The sequence below is a fragment of the Monodon monoceros genome, unplaced genomic scaffold, assembly GCF_005190385.1.
Source record: "Monodon monoceros isolate NGI ecotype Baffin Bay Population unplaced genomic scaffold, NGI_Narwhal_1 Super_Scaffold_13, whole genome shotgun sequence".
Classification (NCBI taxonomy): Eukaryota; Metazoa; Chordata; class Mammalia; order Artiodactyla; family Monodontidae; genus Monodon; species Monodon monoceros.
This window is the reverse complement of record NW_021703769.1, coordinates 18,577,587-18,600,053: the sequence shown is the minus strand read 5'-3', so window position 1 is coordinate 18,600,053 and position 22,467 is coordinate 18,577,587. Positions and strand designations below refer to the sequence as shown.

The following is a 22,467-nucleotide window of genomic DNA, read 5'->3' as shown; positions in this document are numbered from 1 at the left end:
CCTGATCTCTGTTTGGTGTGGTAATGAATAGCAAAGCAGAAAACTGGAGGCCTATGTGTATACTTACGGTGCCCATGCTGTGATTGCCAGAAGGCCAGAGAGCCAGTTTTCTAGTGAAACAGACTAATGTTCTAAGAATTGCTTTCATTGAGAAAGAGAACAAGGGGGGTGGGGGTGGGGGAGGCGTGGAGGTGGAGCATAAAGGAATAAGGAATATAGAGCATTCCTAAACTTAGATTCCTAAGTCAGCCATTTAGAGTTTCATGGGAAGACAAAATGAGAAGTAGCTGTCCCAAGGGTTTTATCATTTCAGATATCCTAGATCTCTATTCTAGAAAGTTTCCACTGATGGTAGAATAAAGTTTTGATCTTATACATCAAATCTCAGACTGGACATGCATTTGTCTCTAACAACACCAGGCTACTCTTATGTGGTACTTATAGACTTCATGGAATTGTAATGATATTGATTTAGTGGAAAGTGCTCTGAACTTGGAGATGGAAATACTCAGTTTAAATCCCAACTGCCCTTCTTTCTAACATTGTAACTTTGAATAGACTTTGAACCACTGGCTCCTGTGTTTCTAAATCAGTCTAAGGGGATAATAAAGCCTACTTCACACGGGTGTTGTGAGGACTGAATGAAATAATGTATGTGAAAGCACTGAGCAGCACAATGCTTGCTTAGATTTTTCTTTTTTCTTAGTCTAGGGAGGGATGTATATATCCACCCATTAATATTATGGATGTAATTTTCCACCTTTTTCGCTTTTAGGCAGAAACTTCTGTAGATGACCATTAATTCCTCTTACAGTTAATGTTCAAAACAAAACAAAAACTGAAACTTCAGTGCTTGTATATAGAATAGTAAGCTCAGACATTTTGCTGGTAGTATCAAAACCATGGGCCTATGATTTCACATATGTAAACTCCTAAAGAATCAATTGCAATCTTGGCAACTTTGCTTTTTCACCATTCTAAAGCTGGAAGAATTAATGAGAACTGGAAGTAAGAGTGTTATTGTAATCGGGAGCCATTTTGTACAAAATAAAGGATAAATTTGTTTATAAAACATTGCGTTTTGGTAAAAACAGATTATGAGAGAGAGCACATTGAGTAGAGAGTGACATCATAATAATGCTGAGAATAAAAAGCGTGGTGGGAAAAATTGATCATCATGTGCTTCCAGGCATACTAGAGTTAAAAGAAAAGTGTGCTCGTATAGAAATTTGTTACTTTTCAGTGTGTGGCACATCTAAATAACAACGTAATGAGAACAACATAGAGGGAGGAGTACATCAACCAAGGAAAGTGGACACTGCTTTATTTTCCATCTGTGGTAGTTCTGGGTCTTCCCTAAATCTGTAGTCCTGTTTATACTAGTCCCCCTGCCCTCCTGGCTGGATTCATAGTTTCTGCTGATTTATTATCCAAACTCCTGTCTTTAGTTGGGGCTCCTTTTGTGCCCAGAGATGTGAGTGATAGCGATGCTCTCCTGATCCACATTCTGGGGCTCTCACCTAACTGGTCGCCATCATTTGTTTCTCCCTTTTTGGCCTTTGATGTGGCTGAGTACGCTAGCCAAATCTCTTTAGAACAAACTTCGTGGGATGGTTGTAACCTAATGAGCTCATTGCTGGTAAAATCTGTTTTTTTTCTCCTGGGCTGAAGGTGGTGAATGTGAGATAGGAAATACAGTCTATGGTGGGAAAGGCAAGAGCCGATGCTGCCTATAGGTTTGACTGTCCCTGTCAGCTGGGGTTGCTGTCAGCTGTCCTGTGTCTGGGGTGACCCCCAACTCATAGCACTTGAATTCATGCTCTCTTTTGTTAACTTGTGGAATATATTGGCTGCTGAGGTGAGCAAGGTTCCTAAACCTCCTGCCCAGTGTACTGAAGAAAATAGTCATCCAGTGTTCACCTTAAAATACAGCTTGTGATTTTTGCTCTTTAGTTTTTGTCTACATGCATGTTTTTATATAACTGCAGTCATTTTATATATTCCTTTTTTCCATTTGTGTCATAAACATTTTCCATGTATATTTGTAGGACTCACAAATTATAGCATAACAGCTACATAATGATAATGATAACTGTGATGTATACCTTTGATATATCACAGTTTCTCCCTCTTGGTATTTACCAAGGCTGTATCTGGTTTCTTGGTGCTTTTTTGTTTGTTTATTTGTTCTTGTTAGTTTTTTGTTATGGGAGGCATCAAAATGAACATCTCTCTGTAATGTTTTACCCAGAGAGAAATCTCCAGGAGCTACACCCAGGATATGAACACTTTAATGGCTCTTGTTTTGTAATGTCATATTTTGTTTTCCAGAGAAGCGGCACCTTTTTACAGTGCTACCGCTGTGCCCACAAACCCCTTTAAAAGTAAGGCTTTAAATATTTAGCACAGGGAATGCCCTTGCTTTTAGATGGATCTTTTCTTATTCTGAGGAAAGAACCAAGCAGGATTTATAAGCCCTAGCTAGAAAAGCTAGAAGTGACTAGCTTTTCCTAAGCTGGCAGGAAACACTGACTGTGTTGGGCTGCTACTGCACAAAGCCCTGGCGTGGCTACATTTGTGATATGTCTCACATCTGGCACTGAGCCACCAAATGATTTTTGGTGAACTGTTTTTACCTCCTCACATCAGATGTGAGAGCTCAAGTTGGAGCTTTCATTATAGTTTTCTGCTGGTAGAATGTTGTAGAAATACAGTGGGTTTGCTGTATAGTCTTAGTAACTTAAAAAAATGTCCTGTTACGTTTAGAATGACTATGTTTTTTCCATTTGATTCCTTTGCTCCTTCGAAAAAATTAAAACATTAAGCAAGATAAAGAAAGTCTGATGTAGCCAAGAGCCTCTACTTGAACCTTCTGTCAGGACTATTTATTTAAAGCATTGTAAGTTTCCATGGTTCATGTTATCTCAGGGTATCTTGTGAGTTAATCTTGTGATATGAACCCTGTGGTCCCTACTCTGTTTGTCCCTACTCTGCTAACTGTTTGTGTCTTATTTTTCACAGTGAACATAAAGATTCTGAAAAGAAACACAAAGAGAAGGAGAAAACCAAACACAAAGATGGAAGTTCAGAGAAGCATAAAGACAAACACAAAGACAGAGACAAGGAAAAACGAAAGGAGGAAAAGGTACAGAACTTTCCAGTGGGGAATGAAGAGGTGTGGGATGTACTTTTCATTTTGTTTACCTGTAAAAGCAGGTATTGAAAGTACCTTCATTGACTAGTAAGATTCCCTGGCCTTTGAATGAAAAAGGTCTGTGTCAGGAGACGTCAGAGCCAACCAGAGTCTTAAACTATAAAAACCAAAGCCCTTTACCACTGTATTTCATGCACCAAACCTATCCATATCATTACCTTACTTTATATGGCAAATGGATAAATTGAGGGATGTAGGGTTTCTGGGAAAGTCAGTTTTCTTTCATGGGGAGAATTAATTCTGCTAGCCAAATCTCTGTAGAACAAACTTTGTGGGATGCTTGTAAACTAATGAGCTCATTGCTGGTAAAATCTGTTTTTTTCCCACCTGGGCTGAAGAAGGTGGTACATGTGACATGCACATCTGGCTGTGAATAAGTAGTAGTACTGTGCATAGACTTTTTAAAAAAAGTTTTTATATTAGTTTCTGAAAAGGTAATGCTGGATGGACTTGCTAAATTCAGACAATATGAAATAGAGAATAGTAGTGAGAAATACATCTCCCTTTTACTCTCATTGTCGTCTATCTTTCCCTTTCTGGAGACAGCCACTGAGCTATTTTTTGTATTCTTCCATTGGTACCGGTGTGTGTGTGTGTGTGTGTGTGTGTGTGTGTGTGTGTGTGTGTGTGTTCGTTCCTCTGAGTGTATGTGTGAAGATTTTTGTAATGTCTGGAAAGTTGAAGGAGGGCAAAAGTAAATATACTTTGCCTAAATCAGAGAAGATAGGAAATAAAGTACTCTTTTTTGTTTTGGTTTGGTTTTTTATTTCCTGTCTGCACTGCCAAGGGCAAATCCTTGAGAGGTGGAGTATATTTATTGAGGGAGAGGGACCTACCATCATTTAAAGGTAAAAAGCCACCATTTTGAAGGGAAACATTTCTCAGTAAATTGGACAGTTCATCTGAAGAATTGTTAAAAAGGAGTCTTAGAAAAGTGTCAAGACCTTTGGTCCACCTGTTTAGTTTTGCTAACAAGAAGAGTCAGTCTGGGATCAAGATGCCCCAAGAGTGGAGGCCAGATCATCTCAAGTAAGGTAGAGGCTTCTTCAAGTTTAGTCCTTTTAAGGTACTAATCAGTTACTGTTGTTTTACCTTTCAGATTAGAGCCTCTGGGGATGTAAAAATAAAAAAGGAGAAGGAAAATGGCTTTTCTAGGTAAGATTCCTCTGCTGCCTTGGCTTCTCTTTCTCTGTGTGCATCCAGTAGGCCAGCTGCCCATGTTACAGTGTTGTCTGATCTTACCTAAGATGCACTGACTGGCCATCTCCAGGTTTTCGAGGAAGTTGGCAGTGAAAGGACTTGGTCTAAGCCAATGTGAGCATTTCTAGAGTGCCATTTAGTGAGACTGACCAGCACGTTTTCTAGAAGGCTGTTTTGAGTGGAGAAGGTTGGCAGGTGAGACTGACCAGCACATTTTCTAGAAGGCTGTTTTGAGTGGAGAAGGTTGACAGAAAGAAGCTTTTTTAAATTGAGATATAATTTAACATTCCATAAAATATACCCTTTTAAAGTATACAGTTTATTGGTTTTTAGTATTTCACAAGGTTATATAGCCTCCCCATTACCCCTGTCTAATTTCAGAACATCTTCATCACCCCCAAAAGAAACTCTGTACTTAGTAGTAATTTTGGAGTTTCCTGAAAAACCCCTACTCTGAACCCCTACTCTGAATTGCCCCTATGCTGAGGCTCATATTTAGAAACTAACTTGATTTGCATTTTAGGGACAGGTGTAGATTTGAGTAGAAATATTTTATATCTTTTCCAGAAGGAAAGGAAAATACGCACAATCTAGAGGTCACTTTTCCTTTACTTTTTGGGGCCATTTTGATTGTTTTCCTCATCAGCCTCAACTCCCTAAAATAAGCCCGAATGTCTCCTCTGGTTTCAAAAAACCCAGAACTTATATGATCATATATTCTCACCTGCTCCACTAAATGGCAGGATGCATTTACGAGGAGTTGTGGGGAGTATTTGCATTACTGTCCAGGGCAAAGTGTTTTGACAGTTTTGCTTCCTTGAAACTTTGAACTTTCAGTTTCGCTTGAGAACATTTTTGAAAATTGTTCCATTTACTCTGGGTCCCTTAGACCAGGGAGAAGCAAGTGCCCTCTTCAGGCATGTTCTGTAACTGTTCTAGGAATGCAGAATAGTAAAATTCAAGAAGCATTAGAGCTGTAAGCTGGGCATTCTGATTTCTTAGATAACAGTAACTGAACACAGGGCAACTATTTTCTGCCAGGAGACTGCCTTGAACTTTTATTAAACTAAGATATGATTAGACTTTCTGGACTTGGTGTGTAGTCCTGGTTCAGTTTCAGACTTTCTGGGCTAGACGGTCAGAAGCACACCCTTCGAGGCAGTGGTCTATGTGTTCACTTTGCTGGACTGCTCTCTAGCTTGCATCTGTATCGTGGTAGAGAATCCACATGCTTCACTGGATGGAACAGTTTTCTGGTAATTGTTTTAAAAATTCTTTCTTCAGGCCTAGTAACCCTTCCCAAGTGTTTTTAACTTCACTCATGACAGTACTAGGATCTAGCATTTACTTAACTAGTTGGGTAAATGGCAGCATTTCTTTCTTTCTGGTGCAAAGCCTTTGGAGATTTTGGACACTTGGGGCTGTGTCAGTGGTTTCCGTCGTGGGGAGAAACAGCTATAGAGGTCAGCATTTGGGGAGTGTGCATAAATAAGGAAAGAAAGCTAATCTGTTTAAACATTCAAATTCATTTGCAAGCAAGGGGATCCAGTATGCTTGGGGTGGGGGCGGGAGTGGGGGGACAGCATTGAAACCCTGTGAATATCCTTTCTTTGGCAGCTAAATCTGGATGCTTATCCCTTGGCCCCCCTAGAGATGAGTGGCTTTGTGTCTGGAGGCCATTCCCTGTGCCGAGTTAGTTAGTTTTGTAGATGCTTCTGGCTGTGAGCAGTGCAGTTCCAACAAGATGTGCAAGGTCAGGGAATATCCCAGGCTGTGGTGATTGCTGGTCCCATTGGTTGTTGTTGTTGTTGTTGTTTTTTAATGTATTTATTTATTCATTCATTCATTCACTCACTCACTCATTTATTTATGGTTGTGTTGGGTCTTCGTTGCTGCACGCGGGCTTTCCCTAGTTGCAGTGAGTGGGGGCTACTCTTCGTTGCAGTGCGCGGGCTTCTCATTGCGGTGGCTTCTCTTGTTGCAGAGCACGGGCTCTAGGCACGCGGGCCTCAGTAGTTGTGGCACGTGGGCTCAGTAGTTCTGGCTCCTGGGCTCTAGAGCACAGGCTCAGTAGTTGTGAGGCTACTTAGTTGCTTAGTTGCTCCGTAGCATGTGGGATCTTCCTGGACCAGGGCTCAAACCTGTGTCCCATGCATATATGGCAGGCGGATTCTTAACCACTGCGCCACCAAGGGAAGTCGGGTCCCATTGGTTTTTTAACTTGTTCCTTCCTCTTTTTGGTTCAAGATAGTCATCTAACAGAATCATCTTTTTATATTCAGAAGGCAGAATCTTAACAAAAATAGGACAAGGTACTCTTCTGTGTATAAAGTAAGTAAACCAAAGGAGGAAGTTGAACAGTGAATAGATTTGGCTTAGAATGACTTCAGTTTGTTTTGGGCCTCAAGTTTGGGGAATACATTTTTATTCCTTTTTTTGTGAAAGCTATATTTTAGCTTTTGGAGCACTAGAATAATCAGTTCACATCACTTGAGGGATCAGATACACAGACCCCTCAAATAAGGGGAGGAAACAACTTAGGTTTGTTCCTGTTGTGGTGTGGGTTCCGTTGGCGCAGGTAGCTAAGATGTAGTGGAAAGAATCCTGAGAATAAGGAGTCCGGATCCCGAACCTTGATATCGCCTCTTCATCTGTAATTGAGATCAATACTGTCTACCTCACAGGGTTGCAGTGAGAATTAAGTGAGAAAAAGTGCTCATGGAAAACCTTTTAATACGTACACATGTATGTTGTTATCCTTCCACTAGCTACCTCCCGCTACTTTGCATTACTTGATACAATGTAGATGTTCCACCGCTCATTAACTAGCAATTTTTTTCTCTTTAGTCCACCATTGATTAAAGATGAACCTGAAGATGATGGCTATTTTGCTCCTCCTAGAGAGGATATAAAGCCATTAAAGAGACCTCGAGACGAGGATGAGTGAGTATTTCTTATTACTTTAATTTTTTTAAACAAAAAGGAGTCGTTTAGACAATAATACACAGAACAACTGCATTAGTTGACTTTTACTCATTAGGAATTTGTGATTAATAGACTGGGTGACTGATTTCTCTTTGAATTATGAGAAATAGGGTTTCTTAAATAAATAAGTAGTGTGCCTGAGGCTTAAATGGAGTATATATATTTACACTTTTCTTACGTTTTTTCTTATTAAAAAGGTAATGCATATTTATTGTTGGAATTTCAAATAATCCAGAATTCACAAAGAATATTTAAATTATTTAAGTTACTTTAAGTTTATCATCACCTACCACAGATAAGTTTTCATTGCTGAAGCAGTTTTTCCTAGGATCTGTGCCTGTTCGTACCTTCTGAGTGAAGTTTCCATGTATAGAAGTAATAAAATTGCTCTTACTTAAAACAGTTATTTGAGACTTATATGTACCTCTTTCTCAGGTTCAGTCATTGCGGTTAAATCCTGTTCATTATTTTCAATCTTGCAGAGTTTATTATGTTTTGGGAATCTACAAAGGATTTATGGTAGAAGATGGATGGAAAGGGAGGAGGAAAATACTTAATGAGCTCATTTGTATATATTCAGAATTCATAGAGAATTTCTTTCCTCCCCTTTCTTTTCCAGTTACTACTTTGTGGTAGCTATTGTTGCCCTGTGTGTGTGCTTCCCAGATTTCTACCTTCTGGTGTTGTCTATGTTTGTATGTATTCCTCTACTCCACTTCCCTTCCAGGCCTGCGTGTAGTATAAAGTTGTTTGTTTTGTTCTATAGAGGACTATAACTATTGGTCCTTGGTCTGGCCTTCTTTACTTTCTCCATTCCTGTTCTTGACTGTAGAATGCCCAGCCAAGAGTAATAGCAGCCACGCCTGCCTTGGAGGCCGCCAAGAAGAGTTTGGAGGTCCTAATCCTATTGGTGAGAACTACTGAGTCACAATTGTGTTAACTGCGTATTCATGTTCCCCTTTCTAGTGCTGATTATAAACCTAAGAAAATTAAAACAGAAGATACCAAGAAAGAGAAGAAACGAAAACTAGAGGAAGAAGAGGTTAGTAAAGAGACTTAGGCCCTTTGGGGCTTGAGTTTGGAATAGGGAGTTTTCCATAAGATAACTTTTGGAGGCCAAATGGGTTTGAGGAATTTATTGCTCTGTTGTAGAGGAAACACTGGGGAAAACTCCTAAGTGTGTTACAGTGGCTGCGGCACTGTTAGTTTTAAGATCTCAGCCTTCCTGGGTGTCTACCCATAGCTATGCTGCCAACTGACATGTTCTTGGAGAAACTGTGCTCTCTTCATACATACAGGGGAAGTGTTAGCAATAAATCATATTTTGGCTTACAACCCAGAAGAGTTTTCCCTAGGAATGTTTTCTAGTGCTTTCTTATATCTAACAAAGCTTGCTTGTCACTCATTTTGGGTAACTCTCCCTATTTAAAGTCCTTTAAATGGGTGTCCCTTGGATATAGGATTAAATCCAAGCTCTTTACAGCTTCTTCCGATCTGGCCCCTGCATCTTGTGCCTCTTCTCTAATTTACCTTGTTCCAGCCTCACAGACCTCCTTTTCTTCTTTCCACACCAGATTCTTTTGTGCTTCAGGGCTTTATGTAACACATGCTGTTCCCTCTGTCTGGAACACATATATTCTTCCTCTTTTCTTTCTCTCCTAGCTTATAACCTTCCTTAAAATCTCAGTTTCAATTCAGGTACTTTCCTAAGGGTTCTATTTGATGCTTGTGGTAGATTTAACATATACTAATATGGTTCCTTCTTTTGACACTGTCTATTTCTTGGACTAAAAACTGTGGGCGAGTAATTCAAGAAAAAGATGTCAGAAATTCACAGGGGTCTTAATCTTGCAGTCTCCTAAGAGAAGGGGTTGAGTAAGTTATTAGCTTTGCTGCATTTGAGTTTAGCCATTGTCTTGGGCAAAATGGATTCACAAGTATAAAGTCTATAGCTTGAAGTATCGTCAGTAAAGATAGTGAAAATAAGGGGCAGTGAATATTAAAAGTGTAATCTATCATAGTAGTAATAATATTAATAATTCAAATTAAATGTACTAGATGTTTACAGTGTACCAGGCACTATTCTTCATGCTTTATAGGTATCATTTCATTTAATCCTTACAACAGTCCTTAGAGATAAATATTGCTACTATTATCTCCATTTTACACATGCAGAAACTGAGGTACAGAGAGGTTAAATCATTTGCCTGAAGCCACACAGATACCAAGTGGTAAAGCCGGGATTTGATCCCATGTGGTTTGATTCCAGAACCAGCACACTAGCTGCCATGTTATCCTGCTTCCTGTGGAACTTTGCTGATCCTCCAAATCCACAAGAAGGCAGAAGGAGTGTCTTTAATGAAATCATATTAAGAATATGAATGAGTAGGTGAGCCGTAGAGAGATGATCAGGGCCTGCATTTAGGGAATTGTAGCTTTCCTGACAACTAGCCTGTTCTTGGCAGAAGCTCAAGTGTATAAGAGCCAACTCAAGGAATCGAGAGTGAAATGTTGAGTAGTGAGTATGATAGCCACTCCACTTTCATGTAGATTACCAGTACAGACCAGTCAATAAAGAAATGTAAAACTTTAGCTCTCCATGCGTTCTATATTGCCTTTATGCTTATGTTGCATTTATGTAAAATAATACCTTTCTCTGGGTTTCACAGAGGTTAGTAATAACTGTTAAAACCATCTGGGAGAAAGAATGGTTGACTTCATTTATTTAATTGTCTTGGCAACCCTCTCCCTACAGGGGAGGGAAAAAAAAAGCAGGCTGAAAGACTAAATTAATACCCAGTCTTATTGTGGTAGGGACCCAAGATGGCAAGATCAGTCATTAAACCTTACTTGCTGGCTATGGTGTTTTTCATTTCTGGGAATTGTTCTGAAGTCTCCTAGTGACTGATAATCCCATTTTGAGGCTTGAAAACATACGATGTAGCCAGTAGTTTCCTGATGAAACCATCTGCATGCCTGTTCAGAAGCTGTTTAGAGAATGTCTTAACTGAAAAACATTTCCTTTTCCTGTGGTGTGTTTCAGCCTAAACAGTAAACATTATCTGAATTAATGCGATTCTCTAGTATTTTCTCTTCCCAGACATACTTACACGTTTATATTCTCCATTCCTATTTTAAACTATGTGTAGTACTGTAGTCTTTCCCCTTCTTTGTACACTGGAGGCCATTTGCTTTCCCTGAGTTTATCTGATTACCATCCTATCATGTGTAGTCCTAGAATGTTTATATATTCCAGCCATTCCCATGAGTCACATTCTGTTATTTTTCTGGTAAACTTGGGCTCTCATCATAGTCAATAGCAGCTTTTTGACCTTGAGCAAGTGACAAAACCTGTTTCAGAGTTTCCTTGACTATAACTGGAAGAGGTCAAACCAAACTATAAAGTTCTTTCAAGTTCTGCCATTCTGAAACTGACTTTAAGATGACTCAAAACCATTTTTCATAGCTATATAAAACTTGCTGAATAAAGACTTAAATTATATTTAATAGTTAGGACAAAGGAAAATATTCTTCAGAAGAGTTTAGATTCTGTTAAGCAGGACCCCCACCTGTTGAATAGCACATTTTTGTCTGAATGTGTGTGTGTGTGTGTGTGTGTGTGTGTGTGTTTTGAGATTTATCACCTGTATTGATGGATTATACTTGTTTATGTTTGTTCTTTTTCTGTGCTACTGTGACAGCTCATCTAGGGTTAGAGTTCAAAGAAATACTATCATGGGAATTGGTAATTGTTGTAGGGCTTCCCAAGTACTTGCTTGCTTACTGCTTCATGACTTTGTGTATGCAAATAGCAGTAATAAAGTATTTTCCCCCCCAGGCTCAATCAGAAATTTCCTTTCAAATTGTATATTTAATACATTAAAAGTCTCCTGTACCTGTTATTTGGTGGTATTAGAAGTGGTTTAAAGATGAGTAGATTTTAAAATAAGTGAGGATAATACACTGGGATTACTCTGTCCCAAACTCCACTGAGGCTAAAAAAATACAATTTCCCAGGCTTTTCTCCTACAGAATGAATGTTTTTAACTACTTTCTCAGGTAATCAATGTGTCTGGGAGTTTTAGGAAATACCGCTTTAGAGAAAAGTACCAATAAATTTTTATTCATCTGTCAAATTGAGAGTATTGGACTCAGGAACTTCTCCAGTTCTCATATTCCATGATTCCAGTTTTTCTGTCTAATGGCTCCCCAAAACTACTTCCAGAAGTGTAATTGGTCCTTATTTAAGTGCTTTCTCACCATGTTTCTTTGTAGGATGGTAAATTGAAAAAACCCAAGAATAAGGATAAAGATAAAGATAAAAAAGTTCCTGAGCCAGATAGTAAGAAAAAGAAGCCGAAGAAAGAAGAGGAACAGAAGTGGAAATGGTAATATTTCAGCACTGGGTTAAAATGTTAGCTCTTTTATTCTACAACCTAATGAAACAAGAATATTGAGTATTAAAATGAATAGCTTGATATTTGTGGGAGGAGGGAAGTACTTAAAAGAATCTCTCTGGAATAACATTCTGAAATAAGTTTTGCAGGACCTAGTGAGAACATTAACTACCTCTTACCCTATTGGATCTCAATACTATGTCCCACCCTGTTGAACTATAGAAGTCCTATAGATATATGGAAATTTAGCATATGAATAAAGTTGCATTTAAAATGAGAGGGGAAAAGATGGATTGTTCTATAAATCATGTTGGGGAAATTGCCTATTTGTTTAAAAAAAAAAAAACCTCCACAAGAAAACCTGGGTGAATATTTTTATAATTGTAGAATAACGAAGACCTTTTGAAGCAAGACATATAAGCAGAGCCATAAGGAAAATATTTATAAATTTGATAAAATTAAAATCTTCTATATGGCAAATCAACAAACTCATGCCATTAAAAAAAAAATCCTAAAGGAAAATATTTGTACTACAGTGGGCTAAGATTCGTAATATGAAAAAAAAAGGTCTTTTAAAACAATTAATGAAAGGAATAGTCTGATAGAAAAATGAGGAAAAGGCAACTCATTAAAGAAGATAAATGATTAACAAACATCTTAAAGTATGGTGAACCTCACAAGTAGCAAAGAAAGGTGCAAAGAAAAATAATAAATGAAACATCTTTTTGTTTAATGTGTCACAGATTAGGAAAGATTAGTAAGTACCAAAACATCTAGGGTTGTAAATATGAGAAAACAGGCATTCTTCTTCACTGTGGGGAGTGAAGATTCAGACAATCTTCAATGGAGGACAGTTTAGCAATAACAGGTTATTTCTAGATGTTTAGAGTTTTGAAATAAACTTGTATTTTTTATACTGGCTGTTCTTAAAACTTTGTATTATTTAGCCAGTGCATCTATACTATACATGATTTGTGTTTATGTTGAAAGAATTCCAATGATTCAGAGGTATACGAGTTAGAAAAAAATGACTGTTCCCTTTCCTTCTTTCTCCCGTTCCCATTTTTCTTTTCTAGCTTTGAGGTATCCACTATTTGTAGTTTGGTATGTAGAGTTCCAGACCCATTGGTATGCATTTACTCTATGGGTTTTGTAATAGAGAACAGTAATCTCACCAGTACTTCTGAGCAAAGGGGAAACATCAGTGTCCAGAGAGGTGGCTGAGAGGAGCAGAGCTGCAGTGGCAGAAAGGCTCAGCACAGCTGTGCAATCGGCATTGTTGGTGTGGACATATGTGGGGTTAAAAAAGGAAAGTGTAAAGGAAAAATACAGAGCAAAGGAACTCTGGGCCTTTCTGGGGTCTGTCAGAAAACTAAAGAACATGTGTTTTTATTTTCCTCATTTTTATTTCATTTTTTTCCTTTGAAATTAATCAAAGTTTTTAGTGATGGAATTTTGAAAGGTTTTTATGACCTTTAATAAAATTTTTTTTAAGATGAAATTAAGTGATTCTATAAATCAGGGGTTATTATTGGGAGTGGTGAGTTAGTAATTCGTCAGTTTGTTATGTCTCTGGGTCCTGTGGTAGGGTGCTCAGTAAGTTTGTTGAGTGAACAAGGTACTTTCTTTGTCATCACAGGCTCTCTGCTGCCTTCCCCCTTCCTTTGGAGCCCTGGCTCTTATTGGGCCTGGAAGCAGATGTACTCTTTTTCTAGTCCAGCCTTTTGTGTGTGCAATTAGGTATCCTTGAAGGGTCTAATAGCCTGATTTTGCTTCTGTGGTTGAAATTCTTGTCAGTGTTACCACACTTTAATTCTGAGAGATTTGTGACCTATGGTTTTTATTCTTGTTTTGGTTTAAGTGGGACCATTGAAGATGGTAGGTTTGGGGCTGAGTAATCTTTGCTACAGCCTCCAGTGCATGCATTTCTCAAGTCTGGTTGTTAAATCGTGTGCATTCTTAAGCAAAATGCTTGAAGGTACCACTGTAAGTTTTTATAAGTAGAGAACAGGAATGACTGGCCTCTTAACCTATCGCTTGCCCTTTCCTGCTGTCACTGTAGGCTTACCTGTTAGACTCTGAAGTCGGTGGTCAAGTCCTCAGTGACTGTCACTGAGAGCCTAGTCAGTGAACTTAAATGGCAGATACTCTCATTTTTACTACCTCTCTTGCTATCTCACTAAAAGAATTAACACCCTTTACCAGTTTGGTAAATGTGTTGATCTTTTGCTTCGCCCCCAGAGTCATAGACTTGTTCATCCTGCCAAAAAACAAGCCAACTTTGAGCCTTTTCTCCCTCTTTGGTAATTTTGGGAATGGGAAAATGGTCGGGATCCCTGTGGGTTTCTTTACTGTGTCACATTTTCTCTATAGAAACAATGTTACAAGTGGTGGCAGTAATGCTCAGGCTCATTCATAGAAACCTATTAAACCCAGCTCCCCCTATTTTTAAAAAATTTTTAAAATTTATTTTTTATTATTTTTAATTAATTGTTTGTTTGTTTTTGGCTGCGTTGGGTCTTCGTTGCTGCACACTTGCTTTCTCTAGTTGCGGCGAGCTGAGGCTACTCTTCATTGTGGTGCGCAGGCTTCTCTTGTTGCAGAGCACGGGCTCTAGGCACATGGGCTACAGTCGTTGCAGCACATGGGCTCAGTAGTTGCAGCACATGGGCCCTAGAGCATGCGGGCTTCAGTAGTTGCAGCACACAGGCTCAGTAGTTGTGGCATGTGGGCCCTAGAGTGCAGGCTCAGTAGTTGTGGCACACGGGCTTAGTTGCTCTGTGGCATGTGGGATCTTCCCGGACCAGGGCTCGAACCCATGTCGCCTGCATTGGCAGGAGGATTCTTAACCACTGCACCACCAGGGAAGTCCCAGCTCCCCCTATTTTTAACTGTTACTCGTTGTAGCTATATAGGGTTTCAGCGCTGCTTTGAGTTGAGTGTACTTTTGTGTCAGGGTTGGCCTGTTGGAACATAAGTCCCATGTTTATTCTAAACAGATGATTCTTCATGAGAATATCTAGAAACTGGGGAGTTTGTTGATGGTGTTAAGTGTGATTAAGTACATGTTTTTCTTAACTTTGTTGGTGAACCATTGATGGGGTCCTTAAAAGGCCAACACTACTATTTTTATTTGTATAGTAGTAGTTGCTGATCCAATGATATCAGCATGTGTCATAGGTTATGTTCTTTCTTTCTGTTTAAACTGAGGTTTAGTGTTGAGTGCATCTCTTAATTTGCTTAAATGGTTAAGAAGTTACTGTGAGCCCTCAGGATGAATGTGACGGAATAGAAAGAATTATAGAAGTTGGAATCTTAATTAAAAAGCACTGGAGTTGGGAATTCCCTGGCGGTCCAGTAGTTAGGACTCTGCATTTTCACTGCTGTAGGCCCAGGTTTGATCCTTGGTCAGGGAACTAAGGTCCCACAAACCGTGCTGCGCGGCCAAAAACATAAAACGAAAACAAAACAGTGGAGTTGATGAGAAGAATGGAACCAAGTTCTAGGATAAAGGAAAACATGGTGCTCTGGATCCCCATACAGTTACTTTGTGACTGCTATAGATAGGCTTCTTGCAGTTTCTCTCACCTCCGTACACACATCCATCCATACATACGTATTTTCTCTGATTTGGAGAGTAAAAGATTCTGGGGGAAGTGTGCAGTTAAGTGGTATTATAATACATTCACTTTGTTGTGCAGTGATCCCCACCACCTTCTGTCTCCAGAATTCCCATCACCTTGCAAAACTGAAACTCTTTTTTAAACAATAACCCTCCTTCATTCCCCCTTTTCTTGCCATCAGTAACTACCATTCTACTTTCTGTCTCTGAATTTGATTAATCTAGGTACCCTGTATCAGTGGAATCACAATATCTGGCCTTTGGTGGCTGGATTATTTTACTTAAGAAAATGTCCTCAAGGTTCATTCATGTTGTAGCATGTCAGAATTTTCTTCCTGTTTCAGGCTGAGTAATATTCCATTGTATGTATAGACTACTTCTTATTTATCCACTCATCTGTTAATGGATGCTTAGGTGGTTTCTACCTTTTGGAAGTTGTGAATAGTGCTTCTGTGAACATTTGTGTACAAATATTTGTTTGAATGCCTGCTTTCAGTCCTCTTGAGTGTACTCCCAGGAGTGAAGTTTCTAGATCATATGGTAATTCTATGTTTAACTTTTTGAAGAACCGCCATATTGTTTTCTACAGCTGCACCCGCTTCATTCCCACCAGCAGTGCACAAGAGTTCCAGTTTCTCCACATCCTCATCAACACTTGTTATTTCTGGTTTGTTTTTGTTTTTTAAGAATAGCTATCCTAGTGGCTGAGAGTGCTATCCCATGGTTTTGATTTACCTTTTCCTAATAATCAGCACCCCTGTCAAAAATTATTTGACCATATATATTGACCTTGGTTTTATAGTAATGCTATTGTTACAGCACAGTTTTTGATACATGTAATTTTTATTTGATGTTTCTGAACTTTAAAACATTGGCGTTGGAAGATGACAGGAAGTAATAGAATATGCATAACTGGCCTCCTGAATAATTCTGTAGAACTGTAGTACTTTTCATTTTAAGATAGGAATACCAAAGATTAAAATCTGTGAAGTTTTAAAGTATTCTATCTGTAAGACAACTGACTGACTCTTTAAAAAACAAAATGGTGGTGGTGGTGGTGAGAAGGTTTGTCTAATTCTAGAGAAAGAAAGACTTTGAGACATATCAACCAATTGCAGTGTGTGGTCCTTAATTGTATCCTAGTCTATAAAATACTTTTTGGATATAATAGGGATGTTTTTAATATGGTCTGAGTATTTGAAGGATACTAGGGAACTATTACGTGGGATGATAGTCATTATGTACTTTCTCAAAGGGTTGTTTTCCCTTACACCTTCACCTGGCATCTCCATTCCCAGGAGGCTTTTTCCTATGTATCAGCTGTATAAATAATACCTCTGTCATGTACACCGTTGTGGCTGTTATATCATTGTGATAAAACAGTTGTTTCCATATCCATATCCCCTACTTATTGCTGAATAATGATCTCATGTACTCAATATCTTTGGACTACACTGCTGAAATGTATTTTCCTCCATTCACCTGATTATTCCATCATATTTGTTGTGAGTATTGGCTTTTACAAAGTGAAGGATGCTGGGTTTTTTTGACCCAGGCCTTGAATGTGGGTCAGAGAGTCATTCCAGAGCACCAATCAGTTGAGCAGATAATTATTTTGGCATTTAATAGGTGATAATCTCTATATTAGGTGAAGTGATCTCTAAATGAGGTTGTACTTTGTCTTTTAAAGGTGGGAAGAAGAGCGCTATCCTGAAGGCATCAAGTGGAAATTCCTAGAACATAAAGGTCCTGTATTTGCTCCACCATATGAACCTCTTCCAGAGAATGTCAAGTTTTACTATGATGGTGAGTTGTTCCAAGGTTGTCCAATTCTTGGCCAAGGAAAGAGTCTGCTTCTATTTAGGAATAGAAAGTGAGGAAGGATCTTGTGCTGTATAATCCTTTTTGTTTGTTTCGTTTTATTGTCATCGTATGGTTTGGGGAAAGGGCTCTCAGGTGTTTACTTAACTCTTAAAAGGCCCATTTGGTGCTGAAAAAGTGCCGTGAGAAAGGGGCTGTCTTATCTCCCTTGTCTCCCTTTGAGACATGGTCCCAAAAAGGTCCATCTACATAGGTCACAGCACTTGGTCCACAAGCCTAATGTTTTTATCTGAACTTCACTTCTAAGGAGCTACTCTTTGTAAGAGTTACTGGAAAAGCCTGACTTGAATGGTGGTATTTTATTTTAGTGACATAATGCAAGCTGACAAGCTGCTCATTGCTAGAAATAGTATTTAGTACTTGATTGAGGATTAATTAGTCTGCCATCAACATCTAGGTAGGGCTAATAGGTGTCTATCACTCTACACAACGCAACACTATGCCTTTGCCCTTTATGCAGTCAAGTCTGCTGGGCTGCTCTGAAGAAATAGCCTGCCTCGTTCTCTTAGAACCCTCAGAGTGGTCTATTAACTGTCACTGGTATTTCTGTCCTTGGGTTGAACATTTTGAGAGTAGTCTTTGACGCTCCCTTATTGGCATATAGCAGTATGCAGATGGTAATACTCAGCTGATTTCCCTCATTCCAAGAGTTTTCTCCAGAAATGGCTAGAGCATTATTCCTCAAACTCTCATGTGCTTTAGATTCACCAAGAGGATCTGGGCCCATTTAATTGGTGTTGAGTGATATTGGGTGCTTCTGAACCAAGTGGTCTGCTGACCAAACTTTGAGAAACACTGGGCCAGGAGGACTGCTGAAAAGCATCAATGGTGAACACTCAGAGTTCTGGTATATCTCTGTGTCCACGAGCAGTGGCCTCAGGCCATGGATGCTTATAGGTCAAGGGTGGTAGTTTATACTAAAAGGCCGGGTCTTGCAAGTGAGGAACATGTCAGACTTGGCAAGCTGGAATTCGTTTTTTTAAACTGTATTTATTCAGCGTGCCTGTATTCAGACACCAAGACCCAGCAGCGACAATACTGACGAATCCCTGATCTCATGGACTGTGCCATCTAGCAGGACCTTATAGCCTCAGTGACAAATGCTTACATCAGATAAACATTCTGACCTATGTTGACTGGACAACACAGGACAAGAGTACAGAGTTCTGCTGTCAGCCCTCACAGTGGGTCATTCCTGGAGACTCTTCAGTGTGACTCAAAGCTAAAACTCCAATGAACAGAAAGAGCCTTAGATAATCATAAAAGTTCAGGTATTCTGTAACCCTAGTATGGGTTTACCAAGAGCTTTAGAATGCTCAACTGGTAAAGCCTAACTCTGAGGTCCAAAGTGATTTGAAGGAAAGCTAGATTCCTTTCTTCAGCCTTTGGGTTTCTCTTACTTTCCAAGATGGGAATTCTTGCCTGGTCGTCCTTTATAGGAGCTCCAGCTCCAGGGCTCTCACATTTTCTCATTTGCTCTTTCTCAGATCTCTTCCCTTTGATTAGGTAAAGTCCCACACTGCAGTAAGTCAAGAAGTTGTATTTGACTTACTAGTCTAGAGTGATACTGTCAGTCCTGCCTGCTCTCTAGGGAAGAGAATTCTCAGACTCCTTTAGCGCTTGCCAGGGAGGTGGGGAACGGACTGGCTGAAGCAGTGAATGGCCTCTAAGAAACTCCAGTTTTCAGCTCTGACTCAGCAGTTTCTTATTCCTGGAGCTCAGCCTTTTCTACAAAGCACTACCATTGTCAGGAACCTTTAAGTCATCCTCCTACCCTTCTACTGCTGGGAGCTGTCATTTCATCGTTTGACAGCTCATCTAAAACAGGAGGCGTCAAAATTGTTCTCTATTGGGACAGAATTCAGTAAAATTTCCCAAAGAGTATACCAGACATACCCGAGAACAGTTTACATTCTTTCTTGCCTTTTATTTTATTCTTAGTGACTTAATGGTTTCCTTTATATTGGAAGCACGTTACATCTTAACTGGCAACACTGGTTCCGACTTGAGTGGGGGAATTCTAAAGAAGTGCAGGAAACTCTTGAAAGCCAGCCTATCCTCCTCAAAGTGTCGTCTTTGGAAGGAGCCGGAATGTTGAGAGGGGAAGCCGCGCCACCTGCTGGCCTTTTAAAATTATGAATTTCAAGCAGGTTCTTTCTGTCTACCCAGAAAGTTTCAGTTTGGAGCTGCAATTCCCTGTATCAACCCTACAATCAGGGATAATAACTTTCTAACCATCATGAGATGACATGTCTTCTAAGTTTTGAAATGAATGGATTTCTGGTTAAGTTTTAGTTTTCTGTAATAAATGGGAAAATCCTTGGTGAATTATTAGTACCTATGTAATAGTAAGGCAGTGGAGAAACGTGTATGCCAAGAACCCCAGTCATCCCTGTGTTCTGGACGAGCCCTGTTTCCCTGAAAGAGGCAACCTCATAATGCCTGTGTTCCAGGGCATCTCAAACTCTAGTGTATACACAAGCCACTTGGGGGTCTCATTGAAATGTACTTTCTGGTCAGTAGGTCTGGGGTGGGGCCTGAGATGCTGCACTTCTAACAAACTCCCACGTGATGTCAATACTGCTGGTCCATGAACTATACTTTGAGTAGCAAGGTTCTAGAGGAATGTCTTACTTAGATTTTTCATATGGGATATCTGGGCTTGCCTGCTGTGAATATATATTTTTAATTCATATTCCACCCACCTAACTTTGAAGAAGAAAGATGCCTATTTCTTTTCCCCACAATTCCTTTCTTCCACTCCCTGCCCTATCCCTTCCTCCCCTTCTTGAACAGAAGCTGTTTAGCTTAGCAGTGGCAGGAGTCCCTCTGAGGATTTGATTTTTAAAAACCATTGAAGAGGTGTAAAGGACCCTGCTTGCTGAAAGGAAAAGGAAGAGTGACTGGGCCTCCCCCAGGTCATCCCTGTCCTGAGCAGGCTCCTGGGAACAATTTACTGGCATAGTCTCCAGAGAATGACCCAGGTAAATATCTGATACAGAGAAGGCGAATTCGTACAAGTAGATACAAATCAATATACTACTGTCTTTGTTGTTATTGTTGTTACCACGTGTCACCAGACCTTTATATACATACCGTTGGAAGGTAAACCATTATTAAAGAAGACGTCTCCAGAGCCTCAGTGTTTATACTCAGAACGTGAATACTACACCTCATTTTTTGGATCCACTTTTTTCTCTAGGTAAAGTCATGAAGCTGAGCCCCAAAGCAGAAGAAGTAGCTACGTTCTTTGCAAAAATGCTCGACCATGAATATACTACTAAGGAAATATTTAGGAAAAATTTCTTTAAAGACTGGAGAAAGGTATTGTAGCCTATATATTGATATCCTAGCAACTTACAAAAATATTGATCAACTACTAAGTAATAAATTGTAATTTTACAAAAAATTCCCTGATGTACAATTTGAGTTTTATGAATTTTATTGTATTAAAAAATTGGGGGAGGGGGTTCTGTTCATTTACTGTATTATATAGGTTTTCTGTCCAACAAGAATACCTATATTTCTTTCCTGTCAGCTGTCATAGGACTGTAGGGGGTAGTTTATCAGATTAGGCCAAACAGAAAACCTCAGCTCCAGCTGAGCAAAGCAAAGTTTGCCTCTGCAGGACTGCCCTCTGTCTGCTATTGCAAAGAGACATGCATTAATGTTGTGCTGTTCCCTCTTGATTCATGCTCGTTAGCTTTAGGTACTTTCTGCTCTTGAAACCACATATCTATCCTGTATCTGCCTACGTGATTTTAAACAATTTCCTTATTCTCAATATGGATAATATGACAGAGGCTGAGCTGAAGTTTACCTTCTGAATAGCTCTAGAAGTAAGATTTAATAAGTGAATAGAGCAAGGATGTGTTTCTAGGAGAGAATGAATGTGGGAATATTTCTCCCATTACTAAAATGAACAATGTGTATTCATGTTTCCCCAGCTGTAGTACTCATTCATATGCTTAGGGGGTTGTGGCAGTGTGCCAAGGAGTACAAGAAACTACATAAGAGTGTTACCCTTTTCAGTGTTAAGTTATTTTGAATGTTCTTCTATTGAATACATATTTATAATAGAATGAAGTAAGAAACGTGTTCCTTTTTTTTCAAAACTCACAAGTTTAGATTGACTACCTTGCCAGATACCCTTTGACTGAAAACATGATGCTTTGCTGTAACTGCAGAAAAACCAGAGGGCTTTTTAGTTTATTTACCTTCTTCTTCTTCTGTCTCCCCCTTTTCTTTTAACTAGGAAATGACCAATGAAGAGAAGAATGTTATCACCAACCTCAGCAAATGTGATTTTACCCAGATGAGCCAGTATTTCAAAGCCCAGACAGAAGCTCGGAAGCAGATGAGCAAGGAAGAGAAACTGGTACTGCAGAATTTCTTAAACCTCAGGAGAATTTTAGAATAGTGATCAGTTTATCTAATTTTCTTCTTGTTTCTTACAAAACAGTTTTGACTTTAATGATTTCACATGGCTCTGTACTAAAGATGTAGGATTCTCAGCCTAGTGAAGTCTAGAATTTCTTAAGGGTTTTATGTAGACTGAAAATTGTGAATAAGCACTATATTTAATGGCTCAATATGAGAACCCTGGTGTTCTGTTGATCTAAAAACCAGCCAGTAGCTCCAATAATACAGTATTTAAGGATGGGCAGACCTGACTCACAGTGGCTCCTGGATGTTAGGGATTTAAGACAGATAAAATCATATTGGCCATGTGTACACACACACACACACACACACACACTCCTTTGACATATTTTACTCTGGAATCTAGGCATGCTCATCCATCTTTGTCTTCTAGCCGTGGCCAACCTCATTCCTGAAGGATCTTTCTAGCATCCAGCTGGGATGTCACTTTCTTCTAGAATACTGGTAGGCAAGCTATAGATAGGCTGCTTGTTATTGTAGAAAAGTTTTATTGGAACATGCCACATCTGCTTGTTTACCTATTATCTATGGTTGCTTTCATGCAACAGTGGCAGAGTTGAGTAATTACAGCAGAGACTGTATGGCCCTCAAGCCTAAAACATTTTCTATCTAGAATCAGAGGGCTAGGAGTTAAGGATTTTAAGGAATTCTTTGCACTTCAAGGCCTTGTAGTTTCAGTATATTAAACTTGCATGTTTATATAATTTAGGCCATTGTCTTTATGT

The 22,467-nt window shown here is 39.3% G+C and overlaps 1 protein-coding gene across 1 annotated transcript in view; it reads left to right on the top strand.

Annotated features, from left to right (window-relative positions):
• TOP1 (DNA topoisomerase I) overlaps window positions 1–22,467 on the top strand; it is an 85,211-nt gene that overhangs the window by 39,998 nt on the left and 22,746 nt on the right. The window contains exons 4-11 of the mRNA XM_029220515.1: window positions 3,022–3,145; window positions 4,314–4,369; window positions 7,262–7,357; window positions 8,366–8,441; window positions 11,675–11,787; window positions 17,109–17,224; window positions 20,502–20,623; window positions 21,555–21,677. Coding sequence (XP_029076348.1) covers window positions 3,022–3,145; window positions 4,314–4,369; window positions 7,262–7,357; window positions 8,366–8,441; window positions 11,675–11,787; window positions 17,109–17,224; window positions 20,502–20,623; window positions 21,555–21,677 — 826 coding nt within the window. The remainder of the gene's footprint in view (window positions 1–3,021; window positions 3,146–4,313; window positions 4,370–7,261; window positions 7,358–8,365; window positions 8,442–11,674; window positions 11,788–17,108; window positions 17,225–20,501; window positions 20,624–21,554; window positions 21,678–22,467) is intronic.